At 39.8% G+C, this 20,703-nt stretch overlaps 3 protein-coding genes across 3 annotated transcripts; 2 read left to right on the top strand and 1 right to left on the bottom strand.

Moving 5' to 3' along the window:
* Positions 1-242: 242 nt before the first annotated feature.
* terfa (telomeric repeat binding factor a) lies at positions 243-9,987 on the top strand. Its single transcript, XM_040124324.1, has 12 exons — positions 243-720; positions 1,671-1,766; positions 2,296-2,426; positions 2,654-2,740; positions 4,147-4,287; positions 4,646-4,770; positions 5,255-5,794; positions 7,771-7,890; positions 8,473-8,619; positions 9,092-9,174; positions 9,271-9,314; positions 9,658-9,987. The coding sequence occupies exons 1-12, from the start codon at positions 570-572 to the stop codon at positions 9,814-9,816; spliced, it is 1,824 nt and encodes a 607-aa protein (XP_039980258.1). The 5' UTR covers positions 243-569; the 3' UTR covers positions 9,817-9,987.
* A 123-nt stretch (positions 9,988-10,110) lies between these two features.
* Positions 10,111-13,186, bottom strand: nip7 (NIP7 nucleolar pre-rRNA processing protein). Its single transcript, XM_040124338.1, has 5 exons — positions 13,070-13,186; positions 12,870-12,956; positions 12,638-12,776; positions 10,811-10,951; positions 10,111-10,480 (listed from the first exon to the last, which is right to left on the bottom strand). The coding sequence occupies exons 1-5, from the start codon at positions 13,123-13,125 to the stop codon at positions 10,361-10,363; spliced, it is 543 nt and encodes a 180-aa protein (XP_039980272.1). The 5' UTR covers positions 13,126-13,186; the 3' UTR covers positions 10,111-10,360.
* Positions 13,187-13,222: 36 nt separating this feature from the next.
* On the top strand, positions 13,223-19,568 carry cdc42se2 (CDC42 small effector 2). Its single transcript, XM_040124350.1, has 5 exons — positions 13,223-13,327; positions 15,152-15,392; positions 16,012-16,113; positions 16,233-16,311; positions 17,283-19,568. The coding sequence occupies exons 2-4, from the start codon at positions 15,339-15,341 to the stop codon at positions 16,305-16,307; spliced, it is 231 nt and encodes a 76-aa protein (XP_039980284.1). The 5' UTR covers positions 13,223-13,327; positions 15,152-15,338; the 3' UTR covers positions 16,308-16,311; positions 17,283-19,568.
* Positions 19,569-20,703: the final 1,135 nt, after the last annotated feature.

Consider the following 20,703-nt stretch of genomic DNA (forward strand, 5'->3'; position numbering starts at 1 on the left):
ACATGGAGGTTTTATGAGGATATAACAGCAATTTGAGAGTGCGCTGAGTTGGCAGTGTTAAGTGAACAAAACCTACTTAAAACTGAAAACCTGCCAGATATAAGTAGTAATACAAATCAAGTTAAGCTTCATCCCATAAGAATTTTTTTTCTTTTTTTTTTAAGCGACTGTACTAACGAAAGTCCCTTCTGTCCAGCGGGGGGCAGTACTAATGTTTTCTACCGGTGTGAGATCTGACAATGAAGTCAATGAAGTGGATCCTGTATTTCTGTCCCTGAGAAAGACTCCCAGGCAGCACGCTTTCCAAAGCCTTGATCCAACTTCGTGTCCTTCACTTTGCAAAGGGCAAATGCTGATTGTGCTTAATTTAATCTTTAATCCAAAATCGTTATTCGTGTATATTCTTCGCTTTTGATCGGTCACTCTAGTGGCGCCGCACAACTGCGATGAAGCGCTGCCTGAAAAACTGAACTCAGAGAATAAATGCCCCCCGCGGACCACGGTAATCCCTCTCCGCCATCACCGAGAAAAGGTAACCTCCTTCCCGCTTCCGTTGACGTGGTGTGAATATGGCGGCAAAGGAAACCGTGAACGGCCAACAAAGTGATCTCGAGAGTATCGTCAACCGCTGGCTGGTGGATTATTATTTGTTTCTGGCTCTAGAGTCGTTTAAGAAGGACCAATATGCGGACTTCTGTGACATTAGAGACGTACTTGAACGTAAGTCAGTAACTGCCTCCCGTGTTTTCGTTTGTTGCCCGCCAAGCCAGACTTTGTTTGTTAAGCTAGCTGACGTATCCGACCAACTTTGGCGTTGCTGGGTTTTATATACTGTATGTTTACTGTCTTAAAAAGTCTCACTGGCCTGTTTTTAAAATTGTGCTTCATTTTCTTCATATCACAAACTGTTATTATCTTGCAGGTAGCAGGCCTTAGCCTTAGCGTTAACTGTCAACTGGCCGTGTTGTTTTAAGTTGTCGGACAAATTAAAACCAAGTAGGGCGAAACTGAATGGTTGTGCTTTATTAATGGGAATTTTATCGTGTTTGTCAATGGTATGATAGTCGTGTATTGCGTTTGGGACATGGCCTAAGCTGCCTCTGAGGTGCCATTTCATTTTACAGACGCAAACTTAATGACGCATAATATTTCTTTTTATTATAACCTACCTTGCCCACCCCACACAGGGAAGATAGTTAGGCCAAGTGTTCAGATTTTCAGACTCACAGCGAGATATTCAAAGGACATATTGGACTGGGTCCTGACACATTTTACGTAGCCCAAACGTTTTCAAAATATATAGTATGTAGTCGTGTGAACGTTGTATTAATGAACACATTAGGGGATATACATTTGTACATCGGATTCTCTCATCATCATCATCATCATCATCACCACTATCATAAATACCGGTAGCCTACGTGCTTTTCTTACAAATTCATACCATATCGTCCATCAGTTGTGAGAGCTGTTCTGACAGTACAATCCCGAACACAATTTAAAATTGTGTCACAATTTCCCTTCAGTATATCCTATTTGATCTTCCATGAAGAAACTGGTTGAAATGATGACCATAGAGTGTAGAGCAAGCTACGAGTGTGAACTATTTACTTCTATGTGAACGTGTATTTTTAGCGGAAATGATCAGCTTTTTCATTGTCTTGTTACAGGTGTCTTGGCCCGTCCTTTGCAGTCCACTGACGCCATGCCAAAAAAGATTCGAGTATTGCAATTTCTGTCCCGGATAAATGAGGGTGAAAGACTTGGTGAGATCAATATTAATGCACTAACCATGGCACTTATGCTCGGTGACTTTGTCAACAATGCGTATTGTTGGGAATTTATTTAGCTGCATCTATGTGTTCCATTTTCTATCTGTGCATAGAAGAATACACTAAGATAGGTCCCATGCAAGCATTCAGAAGTGTAATGTTTACTTGCCTACCAGTAAATAAAATAACCTGTTTAAAATGGGTGTGTAAGTATTCATATAAAGGACAGTTCCAGTACAGCATGAATACAGAGTGCCTGATAATATTTGAAAATTCACAATGAAACAGTAGTTTTGCTTGACCCATGTAAGTTACATTGCACACAAAAACTACTTAGAACAACCAAGTGTGTTGACATGAAGGAAATATCTGCTCTGTATTGTAGTTGTTAGTCATATTGAAAGTGCAAGTGTAAAAACAAGTTCAAGACTTTTCTCTATATCAGTAGTTGAGCATACATCCAATCCTGCTAGCACGTTGTGACTTGACGCTCCAATGAATATTGCTTTGTCTTTGCCTACAGACGTGTCATTTGAGTCTGACCAGTCAATAACTCCTCTGGAATCTGCCTTAATGTTGCTGGAAAACATGAACCAGGAATGGAGTATTCCACAGCAGGATTTTGAGAATGTATGCACATCAGTTAAGGAAATGGTAAGTATTTTTCTTATTTCTTCGAATGTTCATGTTCTGCACTGGTTCAACTGTTACATCCACTAACACAAAGACATACAAATACCCTTCCTTGTTCAATCAAAAGCTACAGTTTAAATTATGATGCCAGTGCTGCACCCTTTTTGTGTGCACGCGTGCGTGTGTGTGCTTGCTTTCACAAAGTTCAATCACATTTGATTCACCAAATTGTTTTTTTCCGTCTGTAGATCGTGGGAATTTTCATTAAGAACAACGAATTTGACAAAGCAAAAGAGGTGCTGAATAAACACTTTCCCAAACCAGTGGTTGGGAAGGTAAGTACAGAAACATCATATTCACTCAATAGCTCCATAATTTCAGTAAGACAAATGGACATTTAACTTCCTCTTTCTTGGTTACTGCACTCATGTTCAGTGACCAAACTGTCAGTGCATTGTTGTAGAAAAATTGTAGTGTGCATTGGGAGTGGAAATGTCGTGTATTGAATCATAATGGGCATCAGGTGATAATGAGCAGGTGGTGTAGATGTTGTGCCAAATTAAAAAAAAATTCACAGCCTTGTGTTCTTAGAGACATTTAAAGAACCTGTTTTATTTGGATAAACCGGCAGGTACTACAAACCGTCTGAAATATTTGTTTTCTAGACTGCATTGTTTACAGTGCTTCTGCAATGTCTGGTATTTTGTTTACTTGCTGCAGAGAGTTTTCATAAGCGGCACATTCTGATTTGTGTGTGGAATGGAAATTGGGTTTTTTTAATGTTTTTTTTTTTTTTTAATAAATGCACTTAGCTAAGCAGCACACCTCTTAAGCTCCCTCGGACTGGTGCAGGGTCTCCTGCCCAGTCTGCTTTACTTCTTTCCTCACCTCATTAGCAGTCGTCATGGAACACTGTTGGAGGGAGACACTAGTGGATGAACAGAGGAGTTGGACAGGGCAAATCACAGGAATTCTTTGAAGAACCCGTTTAACTCTCTGCCTCTTTTTGGAGGCCTGTACTATGAAGCAAGATTTGTGGTTAGCGAGGTAACTTCAGGCTAACCCTGGGTTTTTAGGGTTACGACGGTGGCTCGATTCTTAGCAGGGTAAATTGCCATGGAAACTTTTGCTGCACACCTTACCTGCTCTGGAGCAGGTTATGTTTGAGATAACAGATCAGTGTGTATAAAAGCACAGCCTACTGACCAATCATTTCACTCCGAAAACGGCATCACCATTTGTAGAAGAGTTAGTGTGTATATTGATATTTTGCCAGATATTGATGTTCTACCTAAATCCCTACTGAAACTGTTTGTGCAATTGACTAGGGAGACTTGCACATACAGTGTTATAAAATGCTATTTCCAAATAGCAGATGATAGAGCAGTTCCTCTTTTAAAAGGACATCTTCATTCATAGGATGCAATGATATAAACAAGACTTTTGTCAGCTTGTTGTTTGTTTTTTGGTTTTGGTTGTTCTTTAATAATGTGTGCAAGACCAATAACCAAAATTTAACCAAAGTGTTTTCTATAGTGGACAATGTCGGGCTTAAGTATCGTTATTACATTAAATCCTTTTCAATTCGACTTGCATGTTAATACATTGTGAAGATGATGCTGCAACAATACATCATTCAGCCTGTTAATGAAGTGAAGGAGTTTTGACTTAATTTTTACATTGAATTGTGTGTATGCCATGTGTTTCACATAACTGAACTATTGTTCTCTATATGTCCTAGAAAGCTATATTCATGGGTCTCATCAGGCAGAAGAGTAAAATGCATGAAGTCATCAGGCAAATCGACTTCCACCAGTTCAAGAACATGATGTTGGCCTTTTGCCAGAGGATCTGCCCATTCAGTGTTCCCTTTCTTCACAGGGTATGTTGCTATGTATTAAGCACAAAAAATAAAGGCTCATTGCATCGAAACATTCATTTTTGTGAGCTTTCTTAATGTTGATGAGATATTTCGACTGTAAGGGGTCATGAATGGTTAAAAATTTGTGTATGAGATTTTATTGCCCTTCAAAGCTAATTTGTCAACAGTACTAATTTTATGATAACAACGAAAGGTTTATAGACGCATTTGTTAACCAATCGTAAGTTCCCTTAAAACTTCGAAAATATTTTCGTAACAAAACATTTGTCCAGCCAATTGACAGATATGACACTGTTGATTTATTGGTTAAGTATACATCTTTATACTTTGTGTTTTTTGGTTTGTATATGTGTACCAGGCTGCAAAACAGCTTATTGATGAAAGACTTAGAGAGGAAGACGACAAGGCAGCTGGACCTCATGAGGAAGGCGAACCTGGCCCATCCTCTAGTCCACAAATAAACACCGTCCTGTTTGTACCATGGTAAGTGCTCTCTCCCTCTCAGTTGACTTCAATTCATTTCAAAGAAGCTCATCACTACTGTTAAAATACAAAATTGCCAAAGCAATGTGGCTAAGTCACTTATCGTCATACGGCACACACTGTCTCTGCTCCTGTAATCACTGGGATGCATCACAGCAGTGGTAAAGGGGCCACTTTAGTTTTAAAATCTGACACAAACATTTCTACTGCACCCTGTGTTTCCAGATCTTGTCTCCACCACCTCCTTCTGCTGTGCATTATCTGGTTGACAGCATAAATCTGACTGCAGATGCCTCTTTAATTTTTAGTAGACATGTCTCTGAGGGAGGAACAAGTGATGTCACACAGTCAAACTCATCAACTCATTTGTAATGCATTACTGGAAAAGATTAGAACAAACATAAACCCCCAAAATAACCTCTCCTATTCTTTGGCCTAAATATCCTGTTCAAGCTCTTTTTCTTGTCTGTATCTTGTTTTCCAGTAAACATACAATTATCCTGAGGGCCGGGCTGGAGGCAGCCTACAAGGCTTTGGCTGCAGGCTCAGAAGAGAGAACATTTGCTCAGTTGGAGGAAGAGGTGGAGAGAGAGGAGCAGTCAAGACAAGAAGACCTTTCCCTGCGCCTCTCACCTACTCCCAAGAAGGGCACCAATCAGGACTCAGAGCAGGACGGGCTGTTTCAGAGAGACTCGGGCAGCCCAATGGAGGCTTCCCCAGCAGACCAACCATCACAGACAGAAGCTGTTACTCAAACACAGGCAGGTTCACTCTCAAAGACACCATCATTGCTGAGGAACAGGCGGCTTTACACTGTGGCACGACTGGTGGTCGAGCCGGACAGCCAGACGAGCTCACAGTGCTCAACAGCTTCTCAGGAGCTAGAGCCTGAACTCAGAACAGAAGAGCCACCACAGTCACCAACTATAGCCAATAAAAAAGATCCACAGAGCCCCCTAACAGACAATGAGGTTGCCATACCCTCACGGAAGCACCCCAGAAGAGCCTACAAAAGGTTCAGCAGGTAAGTAATAACACAAAAAAACACAAATTGGGGGGGGGACTTTTTTTTTTTCTCTCTCTCTCTAAGGGGATGAACTGATCAATCAAATGGCAATCAAAATAAATACTATTGCAGATATTTATTGGCTGGACAGCACCAGAGGGGCCAGCCCTATAAACATGTATGTGAGTGACTGAGTGAGTGAAGTTACACCAGTCGTCGGCCAAATGCTGCGTGACTGAATGAAGTTTAGCCATTGGTCGGCCGGCCGAGTGTTGCAGATTCCCCATTGGCTGTTGCTGTTTCGAAATGAATTGGTGAAAACAGTTTTTCTATGCTACATCAGGGGGGTGTTTACAGGCAGTGTTCTCAACTTAGCGTCTTTGTCGATTTATCGATTTTCACAGCCCTTTAGCAGCTTTTCTTCACAAAAAATGATACCAACAAATCTAGCGACTTTTTGGACAAACCATAGCTACTTCCCGTAGAAGAGAGTCGCTGGTATTTCCCCATAAGCGCGAGGTTGGTCTCTTCCTCTGCAGGCACTCATCTCTGTGTCTCAGTCAATTGACTGCACAGCAGCTGACACACGTGAATGAGCTTCTAACTTTCTCTCTGGGTGATCATTTTACAAGTAAATATAACTAAAATCACAGAACAGACGTTGTCTTTAATTTATGTGTATGGTTATTTTGTCAGATGACGTCGTGGTTATAAAATCAGGAATTTAGCAGAGCAGCAGCTTGGATATGGCTTGAAAGTGACTGCTGATTAAAATGTAGTCTTAATCGGCTGCGTTTCAGTCACTTTCTTACTTGTTCCGTTGTTTGACTACAGAAACAGAAAAACATGTAAATGGGAACAGTAGGAGAGAAGCAAACAGAAAGGGCGGTCCAGCCACATACTAGATTTTGACCTAGTATATAGGAAAGAGGTCTCAGACTTTTGGACCCCACTGTGCATACCAGCACAAATTCTTGGTGGATGACTTGGTAACATGAAACGTGAAGGTTGTTTTTCTGCTGTTTACTTCAAAATCTTCACGCCCAAAGATAAATCAGCCTCTGCTGTGGTAACTTTCCAGAGTGGTGAAATCGGGTCTGAGTGTTACTGATAATAATACTAATAATCCGATACTCATAAATTGGATGATTGGGGAAGCTGGGGGTTAGCAGGGAGTCTAGGCAGGAGGAACACACAATAGTCCTGATTTTTCCAAACATGGGGCGGATAAGCTCAGCAAGGCAGAGCCAGATGTGAGGCAAGTCTGCAGCGATGTAGTCTGCAGTTTCCAGGATCTCTTGCAGACCTTTAAGGTCCTGCTCTGCTGACAAGACACCTGACTTGTGCATTTCAAGCAGCAACAGGCCCATTTTGGAGTATTGCTGCTGCACTCAAATGTCAAGGTTACAGCAGACCTGACAAAAACATATGCTCTGCCACGCAGTGCAGGGTTTCATTCAAGTCGTTTGGCTTTAAATATTTATCAGTTATGGCCTCAGAGAAGGTCTCCATGTCCTCCTCTGTGAGTGAGGGTTTAACAAGAGGAGAGCAAGTGGGGACAGTCTCTGCTTTCTTCAGCTGTAGCTGGCTGTTGCTTTCCAGAGTCAGCTATGACTTTTCATCCACAGTGAGCTCGGACTGGGCGGCAGAGCCTGAGGCTGCATCCACGGTCTGAGGAACTCTGCAACCAGTTTATCCTGAGAATGTTACAGGATCCGCTGGCTGCAAGGCTGAGGATTGTCTGTCAGTGCTCTTAACATTCACCCAAGTCAGCTCGATATCAGGCAACCAGTGTCTCTGTCTCAAGTCCACTGTGTCCTTTTAGCGTGAGGGAAACCCTAGATGATGTCTTCCCTTCCTTTCTAATGCCGTTCATTCTGTCGAAGTACAAGTCCATTACTTGTATAGTACATTTCATTATGAGTGGGTTGCTTGTGGTCCTGTATTCCTTAGTGAGTGTATGACAGTAAAACTTTTTTTTTTTTTTTATGCAGAGCTTCAAGTCATTTGGCAGAGTTGTCAACAGACAGTGATGAGGACTCCCCTGGCTCTGTGGCCAACAGGAAAAGTTGTGTGGGAAAACTCAATAACCAGTCAAACAGCTCACTTAGCAGGTAAGTCCAGATGTGCAATATCCCCTCCCCATTAGGGCTACCATAAGGTTTGTTACCGTGTTGTAATGTTGAACCATGTAAGCAAGACCATAGTTTCACTTTGTCAAAACAACTTCCGTCAATTAGGAGTTTAAGGAACAGCATGGTTTTATGGACCACTGATGGGTCTTTTATTAGCCCTTTTCAACTCAAGAAACATTTCCCCAAAAGTCCCTTTTGCGCATTCACTCTGATGTGTTGCAGCCTAATCAAAATCATATGGTTCACATTTGATTCCACTTCATGGGATCTGAGAGGATAAATCTTTTTATCATCATCTTTTGCAAGTACACATTGTGTAATTACCTTGACAATTCAAAAACATGGCCATTGAATTTTACAAATTTAAGGGAAAAATCATCCTTTTAGTTGAAATATATCTCTCCTTTTCTGCAAAACAGTTGTCATCAGTGAGGAAGACCCAAAACTGGCCAGTGATCCTCTTAGCAAGAAAGTCCAAATACAGTTCTGTTCATTATGTCATCAGTATGTTAGTTTATGATTCATGGATTGACAATATTTGACAAACTTTTATTTATGCAGCAATCCAGGTAATGCAGATGACGTCTGTATCATAGATTCTTCATTGGACAGCTCGCCCAATCTGCTCCCTTGTCACCCCATCCCTCAGACAAGCTCCACTCCACAAAAGGACTCCGCTCAAGACAAAGATCCCTCCCATTCAAAATGGTTGGTAAAGATTGCATCAGCAGCTTTTGAAAAGAATGGATTAACTAATTAACTGTTGTGAATGAACTCTAGCATACCATACATTTAAAAAAAAAAAAGGAAGAAATAAAACAGCTCACCAAGTTTGCATCTAGAAGATAACTGATTTACTGTATCTGCCATTTTTGATTAATGTACTCCTCCAAATTCACGAGGTTGAGATTTGTATTTTTGTCCCTCCCAGTATTCATTTGGGTGTGTAAAAGTCACAAAGAAGCTTAACTATAAAAAATTACCGGGAAGAGATTAATGAATTTTAAAGTTTCATACTAGCTTCGGTACAAACCACCCAAACACACACCAAAACTCCCTCTGACATAGTTAAGCATCATTAAAATTATTCAAGCTGTAGCCTTTTTTTGTTTTTCACAGCTGTCTACCATTATGGATCAGGGTGCTAAACAATGAAATGAAACCCTGCTCTTGTTCACAGGAAACAACTGTACAATAATGCAAAGGAGAGTAAAGAAAGATGGAGCGATGAAGAGTCATATTTCACCTCCAGAAAGAGCAGCGGTAATATTCCATCACATATCTGCTTCAAATTAATTTTGTCTAAATCTAGTTGTGAAAATCTGGTTCATGCAGTAATATATTTTATTTTTCCCAAAGGATCATATGAGGGCACCATTTCAAATTCAGGCCTCAGGAAGAGGGTAAGCATACAAAGACATGCATTTTTAATTCTCAAAAGTCAAAAATGAACTAACAGTGGTGCATCATGTGCTGGGACAAAGCTAAAAAAAAAAATCTGAGTCTTGAGAGTTAATTACATTCACATGGTATTTTGTGGGAATATAAAACCTGATCCACAGTCATTTAGCAAACATTGATGTAAAAAGAGTAACATGGATTTAGTTGACTCTTGTGATCAAAAAGTTGATGCTTTGCAAGTTAGTTTACCATGCAACAGCGATGACAAAAAGAAAATAAAGCATTTTTGCTTGTGTTGTGTCACGGCAGCAAAAAGGTTACCACATGTTCCCTGTTGTGTTGCAGAAGTGGACTGAAAGTGAGACCGAGAAGTTGAAAGAAGGGGTCCAGAAGTTTGGAGAGGGGAACTGGAGTAAGATAAAGGCATATTACAAATTCAGTGATCGGACAAATGTCAACCTTAAGGACAGATGGAGAACACTGAAGAAGTTAAACATGGTCTGAGAGGTTAAAAACAAGTTGAAGTGGACTTGATGCCACAAGATGGGATAATGTTATTGTTCAGCACAGTCCAGTCTTTTTTTTTCTCCCCCTTGTTTTCCCCATTAATCATGTTTGGAAGTCTTGTATAATAAAATGTGCTGGTTGAATAAATTTTCAGGGTTCAATTTGTAAGTTTACTTCTCTCTTCATTATGAAAGCAGCAGTGATGTTGGATATGTATTACCACTGGTGTCAAATATACTGTATACATTCTTACTGCAGTCCTATATGTAGTAGCAAGTTCACCATGACAAATACAAAGACATTATGGATTTATTTGAAAGATAACATTTACAAAAGAAAAATACAAAAGCATTCTGCTTCATTTTGACAAGATTTGACTGAAAGTCAGGGTGGAATATCAGGAGGTTCTTTGACAAAGGAATACTGTAGACAGCAGATTATCCCAAGGTGAGTCAATGATGGTGTGAACTTCAGTGACTGTTACCAGGTTGGAAAGCAGTAAAGAAAAGGGGGGATTTGACAGTCTATTTGGTGATGCATCCTATGTTAGCGTATCTTCGTTCCTAATGAACTCTCCCACATCAGCCTGGTGGAACACTACAATGGACATGGGGTCCACTCGCCGGCACTCCTGTGTGGACTTGGCTGCAACTCCAAAACCCTGAGAAATAAGATAAGTGGTTCAGACACGCCATTGGTGGACAAGAACAAAGTTAATCTATTTGGCACGGTAGAATCCAATTATCACCTGATTTTTATCTCAGCAGATACAGTATTGTGAACTGAATGATTACATACAGAATGGCTGGATGCATTCAATTCAGAAATGAAACTGTTGGACGAAATATCACTTAAGGCCACACCTTAGCTCTTTTGTAAAGCATGTTGGCCACGTGCGCTTAAGTTTCAGCTCGAGTGGCCTCAGCAGGAATATAAGCAAGTGCTGTGCCCAACCATGTGAGAAATACAGCATTGTTGTTACAAGACTTACCAGGGGCACATCAGCCATGGAGTAGACCACAACTCCCTGGTACTGCATAGTGTTCTCAGTGATTCTCCCAAGCCCGGATTTTAACACGTGGTTCCCATAGAGGAAAGACTGCTCTGCTCCAGGCTTCACCCACACCTTGAACTGACCACATAACAGGAAGCTCCAGGTTATTCATACATGCATGAGTACCCCTAACTTAAAACATTTAATCTCTGCCACTAAGATTAACAGTTAAAAGAAGAATGTATATGGGACAAGTTGTGTGCACAGATATTAGCTTTTGCCCTGTAAATTTAACTGAAGGCAGGCACCCAAAAGATCCTGACAAGTACATCTACATCACACTGAAGTAGGACTGTCACAATATCAAATGTTCACTATGTAATTATCATAGCCAAAAATAGAAGTAATACTGCCATTCCAGGATAATATCATTGGTGTAAATGCAGGTGTAAACATCAGGGGGCTGTCTCATAAGGCAGGATTAAGATATCTGGTTGCTCAGTAAAACCTGGACAAGCTCTTTTTACTTCCGCCAGAGAAATGTTCAATATTTAAAGTGGTTTTCGGGGTTTTAGGTGACATTTACCTCATTAATCCAGCTTCATGAGGGCCCCAGTGCAGACGTGTGTCTGACTTCGCAACCTACTTACAGCAACTGTAGCTTTGGTAAACAAGCTTACTTTACTGATGTTTTATACATATATACATATACACACACACACACACACATATATATAAAAACAAACCCACACACACCATCAAACAGACTAATATGACTAAAGGAGCTTTGTTTGAACATGTGACATTGATGTCAGTTGTGAGCAATACATGAAAAGTTGCCGGCAGTACCAGCGTTGCCGAAATCAAGGTGCGGCCCATGGTGTGCCACTCTAGGGGCATATGACGATTGGTGGTGGTACGCTGCAGCTGATCTACTTACATGCAGTGTGCCACTTGTGAATCGGTACATACCCATAGCATGAAACTCCTGTTTTAGTGTCACATGATGTTCCTACGCTTTCCTCTTATAATGTCATCTTTGGGGTAAACCACTTTTGGTACCAGCCTTTCACAGAAGAAATTTTGTCATGTCACAGTGGGAGAACAGGTACATATAATAATGCCTCTGCTCTGGTTTTGTGATGTTTGACAACATAATCACTGCAAGGTTCTAGTGACAGACAGTGACTCTGTGAAAGTTATCTGATCAGAATGTAAGGGGCATCTTTACATTGCACAGAGTAGAGGCTTGCACCAATAAAAGTCTGTGTATACAGGTGGAGAGGAGTTGAAACGATTTGTCAGTCTGCAAATATTTTGATAATTAATCAAGTCATTTATAGAGCTTAAATGCAGATGCTTGTTCCAGCTCCTGCAATGCAAGGATGTTCCATTTTTCTTTTTTATATAATTGCAAACTGAGTATTTTTGACCCCCCCAAAAAATACATTTAAAGACTTCACCTTGGGCTCCAGGAAACTGTGATGGACATTTTTTTTTTTGTGGCTATTTTCTGACATTTTACAGACCAAACTAATCAATTCGTCGAGAAAATCATCAGCAGACTGACTGATAATGAAAATAACCGTCAGCTGCAGCCGCAGTGGCAAACGATCCCGCGGTGCAGCTGTCTTTTCACATCTGTTCAAGTTGAGAAGCACACTGTGCTTCTCAACTTGTTTGTATTGCCTCACTTCCTCTGTCTCCCCACTGCATCTCTTACTCCAGCCTCCACTGGCAGGAGCTACGGAGAGAGGAAGGTGTGCACATGATGGAAGCAAAGCTACAAATAATAATAATAAAGTGAGATGCCCACATAGTCACCTTTGCATAGGGGGCCAGAAAATCCAGAGCCGTGATGTGCAGGCGGAACTTGCTGGTCTTCGTGAACTTTCCAAAACACGTTCCCACTGACACGAGCTTGTCACGGGAAAAGTTCGTGGCCAACTTAAGAATTTTCTCACTGTGGAAAACAAGAAAACGATGACACGGGAACTGCCGGGTGTAAAAGTGTTAGTAGATGAGAAAGCGTTTACGTTAATTTATCCTGGATTACCTCATGTAGTACACACGATCACTGTGCAGCCTGAAACAGTAGGTGCCGTCGGGTCGGTCCACAAGCAGTCTTATGTTTTCACCGATGCTGTTGTGGAGAGAAGGCACGGTTCACACACGCTAACAGGCCCGTATGCTAGTCATTTTTGGTATAATTTGAATCTCAATAGAAAAGCAAGAATATCCTCCGGGTTCACTTACTATTTCGACAGTTTCTCAAACATTGTTTTCGTCTCCTCGTCTGTTAACGGCCTCATGCTGAATATTTAAAAACAGCTTTTATCGGCGAATAATGGTGTCTCCTGTAAGCAACGTGAAAACGTGGGTCAACACGGAAGCCGTCACGCATTAGAAGGGAAGTCGTTTGACGTAATCAGCAAGCGCAGTTCCTGGTTTTTTCGCATTTTTTCATTTCAGTCGATCGTGTTTTTTTTACTCCGGCAAACCGGCTGCCATCAGGTAAGTCCATTCATTTGAAAAGACAATAACTCTCGAAAATAGGTTTACTATACCTCTGGTAAACTGTGAACTTGGACGTCCGTTTGTTTTATATGTCGTTTCTGATGAGCATTCAAATCACTCTGACGGAAACGGGCTCGGTTAGCCTGGTTAGCTAGCTGTCAGTGGAAAAAAAACATGGAGCTCTTGCCGTTAGCGTGCTAGTGAACGTTAGCTTTCGAGCTAACGCTGCTGGCAGCTGATAATGCTAACGCTCGTTCGCTTTAGGCAACGGCGCCGCTCGGCCAAACCTATTCATTTTAAATCAGTTACGAAACGCTGGTGTGGTGCCACCGTTAAACACACCGATGAGCTCCCCGTTGTGCATAGAGCTCGGACTCCCGGACCCGCAGTGTGACGAGAAGTGAGTTTGCCGCAGCGGTGCGAAGTTACGTAACGTCCACTTGTTTGTAAATACCGATTACGGTCGTTTAATCCGAGATCAGAGTAAGTGATCCTTTAAGGATTTCAACGGTCATCAAGGTCAACATCAAGCACCTCTGCTGTGATTCTCTGCCACCTGATAATATGATTCACCGGTATCATATTATGAGTGACAGTTCAATGTCAGCGATGGGTAACGTCAGCTGCAGAGCCAGAGTTAGAAATTAGGAAATCTACTCTGTCAGCGAGCTGTTTGCATTTGGCAGAGCATTTGATCCTCCTGGTTCCCCTTGTCTGAAATCAAGAGTGGCTCAATAAAAAGCCTCATCCTGATGCTGCAAGACCATTATATTGACTGAGCTCACACACTTCGAAATATCTTACCACACTGATGTTTAATTTATACTCCAAAAGTTTGAACTGAGCCATATAAATTTACCTGCAGCACCTATGGTCTGACTACAACGTTACCTGTTGTATACATTGTGTGTCTGTGATATGCATCTTTAATATAAAAAAAGTGTCCTCTTACTCCCCCCACTATATAGTATATGTAGCACTCCCAAAGTGACAGCATAGGCATTTTTAGTCATTTTGTCAGATGTTGCTCCAGATTTTCTGTTCCTGTCTTGTCAATGAAAAAAGCCTCTAGATTATTTCAGCTCCAGGGAGATATTAATTAACATGGATACCTTATCGAGGCTGCGCTGCTAATGACAGCGTGCTGAAAAGTGAAACACTGGCCGATCAGTAAAAAATGAGAGCCAAAGGTTATAATCAGATACTCTGTTGTTTACTGCAAGAGATGACCCACGTAAGGAAACGTGAAAGATACTTGTCGCTTGGACTGCCTGTCTGTTAGAGAAGGTGACTGCTCAGGATCCCACACTGAAACGCACACTGACCTAATTTTTCTATTCCGAGATTTCACTCCAAGACTTGTACAATATCACAGAATGCATAAATATCAGCATTTAAAATAAGTAAATAAATAGTGTAGATGTGTGTTTGTGACAGCAGGTCATTTTGAAAGAAAGTTGCCTGACTTTTAAGCAAATATCTGAAAGCTGACTTAAATCATTCACATGATGATATATGTATTTACACTGAGTGAGATAAAACAGAAATGGAAATATATAATAATAGTATTAGAAGAACTGTATGTACACCATTGTCCCTGCCTCCAAGGAAGTATGTTTGACTTCATTAGCTATGGGACCAGTGGTGCCCACAAGTTGCAAATCCAAATTGCTTGACAGGCAAAACAAAGACAAAACAAAAGTGTAGACATAGTGGATACCCATGACCATAATTGCTGATTTGACTAAATATTTCAGCATTTGATTAAGATGTGTTTGTTTGTTTTTTTTATTTTCCCCTACATCTTCCTCATGTTGACAGGAGTGTGCTGCCCTGTGTCGGGAGAACGGTTCTTGTGCCGAACACCTTACCCCATAGAAATCAGTGGCGTGTCTGTCATCAGTTTCCTGCGTGTGTTTGTGGCTCTGGTAAAACTGAACAGGAAGACAGACACAGAGAGACGTCTGAACTCAGAGGAAACTGCTGTGGCTTCTTCGTCAACCTCAGAATGACTGAGTTCTGGGTTTGTTTCAGCTGCTGCATTGCAGAGCAGCCGCAACCTGTGAGTATGAAATTAACTTGGAAGACAAACTGGTTTACTTAGTTTTTTGTTTTTTGTTTTTTTTTAATGTAGCTGCCTTGTTCAAATGGAAAATTGTTATGACTTATGTGGGTTAATAAACAGCGATTAATAAACTGAGGGGGCCAAAAATTCTTCAATTTTACTCAGGCTGTGATAATAGTGAATGTTCTTTATTCTTAAACAGTTTCCTATAAAGATATATTCTGGTTGTGTCGTAACTTCCAAAATATAATATATATATACTGTATATTTTGATTACAGGTTAAATGCGAAAGTCGCAAGCCCTCCAGCTAACCACATCCTACTTTTTGGTTCAGCACTTAATTAGGTTCAGTAAGGTTTATTACCAGTTGTTGTGCCTCACTGTAATCAGCAAGTCTGACTACTAACAGATAAGATAAATGAAATCACTAACGTCAACCTCTGCCTCAGTTTGAGCTCCACAGCACAGGTCCACTGCTTATGAAACAGAGTTTCAGAAAGGGAACAGGAGACAGGAGTTTGACTGTAGCTCTTCTCCATCCTCACTGATTAGTAATATTACCTTAAATATATTTAAGTTTTGAAAAAACTCAATGTTAATGATGCTCACTTTCAGAAACGGCGGCGACGGATCGATCGCTCCATGATCGGAGAGCCAACAAACTTTGTTCACACCACACATGTAGGCTCAGGGGACATGGGCCTAGGACTGGCATCAGTAGGTTTTTTTTGTTTGTTTGTTTGTTTTGTTTTTTTGTTCCTCTCATCAGAATATTCAGCCAACAGAGTGTAGCAGTTACAAGTTTTCAGTTAACATGGCCATCTTGATGTTTGTAGGTGGACCTTGTTCAGGCCCAGATGAAATCTAAAGGGGGCTACGCACATGGAGGGTCTGAAGGTTCCCAGTTGTAACAAGGTGAGGCACGCTGTTTACTCAACTGATATTCAGCCACAGAATTTTCACTACCTCATACAAGCCACACAAGCCCAAGTCAGGCATTTTTTTATGCAAATAGCTATTTGTGACTTGCAAAAGTTTAGAGTTTGTTTGTAAGGGATTCATTTATACCCAGGTTTTACATGTAAAGCTGTGCAGTATTCTTGGTAAACACTGATAAACAACCAGCAGTATGTAAATGGAACATTTCCAAAGAAAACAAGTACTTTTCCTGTTCCCCATTCTGTAATGGAGGTCAATCAAGTGTTTTTATAAGAAATCATAACCAAATATATAATTTAGGCTTTGTGAAATTTTTTCTTTTGGCCTCTGGTGAGACAGAAAATAAATATTTAAAATTTTGACTTTCCAGTAAACAACTTGAATCCACATGTGCTGTGTCATAAAAAATAATGAAGAATCATGCTTAAACAAATCGGCAAGCTTGGCTTGTGTGGCTTTGAAAGGAAACATGTTTTACAAGTCATGTTTTATCGGCGGAATTTATCCCTGCATGAAGGAATGTATGTCCTCCTCCTCTTGATTACCTTTGTTGTGCTGATAATCACTTGCATTTTCCTTGTGACAGTCACTCAGCTGTCAGTTTAATGAGTGATTGTTGTCTTTTTTATTTGTAAGTTTTTTTTATTTGGACATTCGGTTTCGCTTTTTTCAACATTGTCTTGATTTGGGCAGTGGTGTGGCTTTCTACCTCTCTCAGGCTGGATGTTGCCATGGTTACTTTCAACTCTCAGTTTCGAATCCCGTCACTTTACAGGTGCCTGAAAAGAATCCGCCGAACCTTATCAAACTTGTTAACTACTCCCCAAACTTTGACCAGTCGGGTTCAGATTTGATGGTTAAATTGTGTGTTTTGCACCTAACACACACCCCAGCTTTCAGCTGCTTTTGAAATCTTAACATTTTTTTTACCTTCTCTCCCCCCACAGCCTTTCACAGTCTTGTGGAAACTACTGTTGTTGATATGAGGAAGCGTTTTCAAAAAGCAGTTCTGTCTGTAATGGACACAGGACCAAAAGATGAAACTACTGCTTTTCCATAATGTTGTATATATTTTTATTTTCCATTCCTTTTGTTTTTTAATGAAAGCACTGCTATCCATTTGCTGCCATACTGTTGCACTGTAAAGAGTAACTGTTAAGAGTAGATAAGAGGGTTTAGAAAGCTCATAAATCTCAGTCAGATGTATGCTTGTGTGTATGCATGAGGAAAATATTTTCACAAATATTTGCTGTTGTAGCCCATTTGGATGCCTGTATTTATTATCTGATTTGTAAACGGACCTCATGGTGGCTGGGCCACGCTGGAGATTTGGAACATTCAGTTTCCTTCTTTATTCTCAGAGGTTTATCAAAGGACAGGTAGCAGGTAGCAAGGCAAAAAGCGATATGTTCATTGTTTTATTCTGAAAAGTACTCACAATTCTCTGAGTTGCTTTCAGGGTGAAGATTGCTGTTTTGTAATAAACTTGAAATGAGTAGAGTACACTGGACCATACATTGTACACTCACACTTGCTTAGGAATTTCGCATTGATTTCAACTGTTTTTTTTTTTTTGTCTGTTTTTTTTAAATATTCATTTAGATTGAATCATATAGAATTTTAATAAACTATGAACTTCCTAATCTGCCTTCTGAAGTCATGTTCGTTATTTGTTTTACTAGAGTGAGTTGTAGCTTAGTGCTTTCAAAAAGATTCATATTTTTATATGCATTTTCTTCCTTTCAAAGCTCGTAGAATAAGAATTAAACTTGGAAGTAACCAAATTATCACTGCAAACACTGCCACAAATGTGGATCAGGTTTGATACAGTTAGTTTACCAACTATTTTTCCACCATATCCCTATTGGTTAATTGTGACTGTTCCTTTTAGCCAAGACAGTTTGTTACATATTGTGTCTTTTCGTGACTTCCTCGACGATTTCTCTTCTCTTCTCATTTAGCATTGATTTTTTTTTTTTTTTTGTCCCTCTGCTGGTCTTAATAGTTGAATATTTCTTTGAAAACTCAACTGCTGGTTCTCTTAAAGCTGACAGATGCTCCTAAATGGCATTCAGTCTAATCTGACCCACCTTTGCAGTAGTGTTTGCGATTACATTGCTTCAGTGTGAAAAGCTGTTCTCATGTGAAGTCAACATTATTTTGTCAGAAACATTTATCATGAAACATATTTTTTTAAAAATCCCCTTCTGACCCACTATTGACATTCAGAGAAGTTATTCTCAGTTTTTCTGTTTGTGCAAATGTTTACCCACCATTTTCAAGCTGATATGATTTTTTTTTAATACATGTTTCTTCTGTTTGGGTCAAATAAATGCAGCTCTTAATGCCTGATTACGTTGGTTGTCAGTTGTATTACTGGTCTGCTTAGACTTAATGTTTTCTTTTTTCATTGACCGGCTGGTACGTCTGTTTTCCCCTGGTATTGTCATATGTAGTCCAAATTTCTGAACCAGGCTCCATTGAAAATATCATTATCAGAAAGGTAAAAGACGTTGAGAAAACCAGCAGGCTTGGATCTATTAATACATGTGATTGTTTGTCCTTGATGTAGATCCTATGATTCAACAGCAGAGTGTGGTTGTATTAATAAGTCTGTGTAGATTGCTGTTAAATGAGTGCTATTGTAAAAACTATTAATGACAAAAGAATGAAATCTTTGGTGTTGGTACCAGACAACAGAAAAACACCAGATAACAAAAACACCTAATATATATAGTCACATTTATAAAATCTTTTCATTTACAGCCTTAGAACTGGTGATAACCACTTCCCCAACGTTCACTGACAGATTTAGTAATGTGATTCATCAGGCTAAAGAATTGTCACAGAGATCTAACGTTTTTGTTCAACTGTTTGTGTAGTAGTAATTCATGTATAGAGAGAGCTCCACGTATGTGTAGACTAATGTGTTTTTCCTGCTCTGGGATAAATGCTGTAATACTGTATGTGCAGACATACTGGGATTGCAGTATCTTATGTGACCAGCAGGCTGTGTTGGTGGACTGGTTGAATGTGACTTAAAAAAATTGTTTCCTTTTTGGATTCCTGTCACAGGTCTTATTTAGATTTTTATTATGATAGTACTGTAAATAAGTAACAAAAAATGGATCCATGGTTTATATGTATTCAGGGTCATACATATTTTGGGTTACTTTCCTGTATAACATTACAGGGAAGGTAATGTTGGAGCAGTGTTTTCTTTTTTTTTTTTCTTTTTTTCCTGCAGATATGCCTGATATGTATTTCCCACTTTGAGGGAAATTCATCTGTCTGCACTTTTCAGAATAAACGAAAAATAAATGTTATCTGTTGATGTTTGACCAACGGTGTGCTCCATGTTTTCACTTCAGGTCAAAACCCCACAGCTATGAGGTGAGAAAGGGGACGATTGAGCTCATTCTGGATAAAAGCACAGGCGATTTTAACACTAAATATACAAATGCATCTTGGAAATAATCAGTGATAGAGGAAGTGCACAATCCTATTTATTTATCTAAAGGTACCAGTACAACAATGTAAAAATACTCCACTACAATTAAAAGTACTGCATTCAAAATCCTACTTAGGTCAAATTTGTTCTTTAAGTATCAAAATTTAGAAGTACTCATTCTGCAGAAGAATGGCCCCTGTAACTGATTTTTGTTTTTCAAGGTATTATGAGATAGTTAATACTGTTTCGTATGTATGAGTGTGTTCAGCGCATTTTTCTGTTGTAGCTGGTGGAGGTGGAGTTGTTTTAGCTAAACAGATGATTAATGGGAGAGGAAGGAGAACAAAAAAAATAGGTGTAATTAAAAGCTGCATTACGTTAAGGTGTGCCAATATTCCTGGAATGACACTGGCGCTAGTGTTATTATTTGCACCCGTGCTTCTGCTGTGACAAGTCAAAATGTCTGCCAATAAAAGCAGCATTTAAAGTACAGGCACAAATCGCTGGTGTAAAATATGTATTTTGGGTTTTTAGTTTTAGGCCATTATAACAGATCAAGTAAGGCTGTTTTCATATGAAACTATACTGCACTCATTTTCATTCAGTGTAGAGTTTCATATGAAATGCAGTGTCCTCGTATACAGTGTATTAACCCTGTTTAACCTTTCAGCAGTTTTTTAAAAGCAGTGTTTTTGCAGTCAAGACTACAGAGATTAAATTTCATGAGATTACATCATGGATTGTGAGTTAAATTTACTTGCGGCTGTATTTATTTGGTACGTTGCAATGCCTTTCTTTCTACAGTTAAAGGATGAGTCTGACCACTTATGTTTATATAGTAAAGCACTCCTGACAAATTATATTTTATCTAATTACTTTTCTGTTGCCACAGTGAGTAATGTGTCACATACACAGAC

The sequence above is a fragment of the Xiphias gladius genome, chromosome 1 (assembly GCF_016859285.1).
Source record: "Xiphias gladius isolate SHS-SW01 ecotype Sanya breed wild chromosome 1, ASM1685928v1, whole genome shotgun sequence".
Classification (NCBI taxonomy): Eukaryota; Metazoa; Chordata; class Actinopteri; order Istiophoriformes; family Xiphiidae; genus Xiphias; species Xiphias gladius.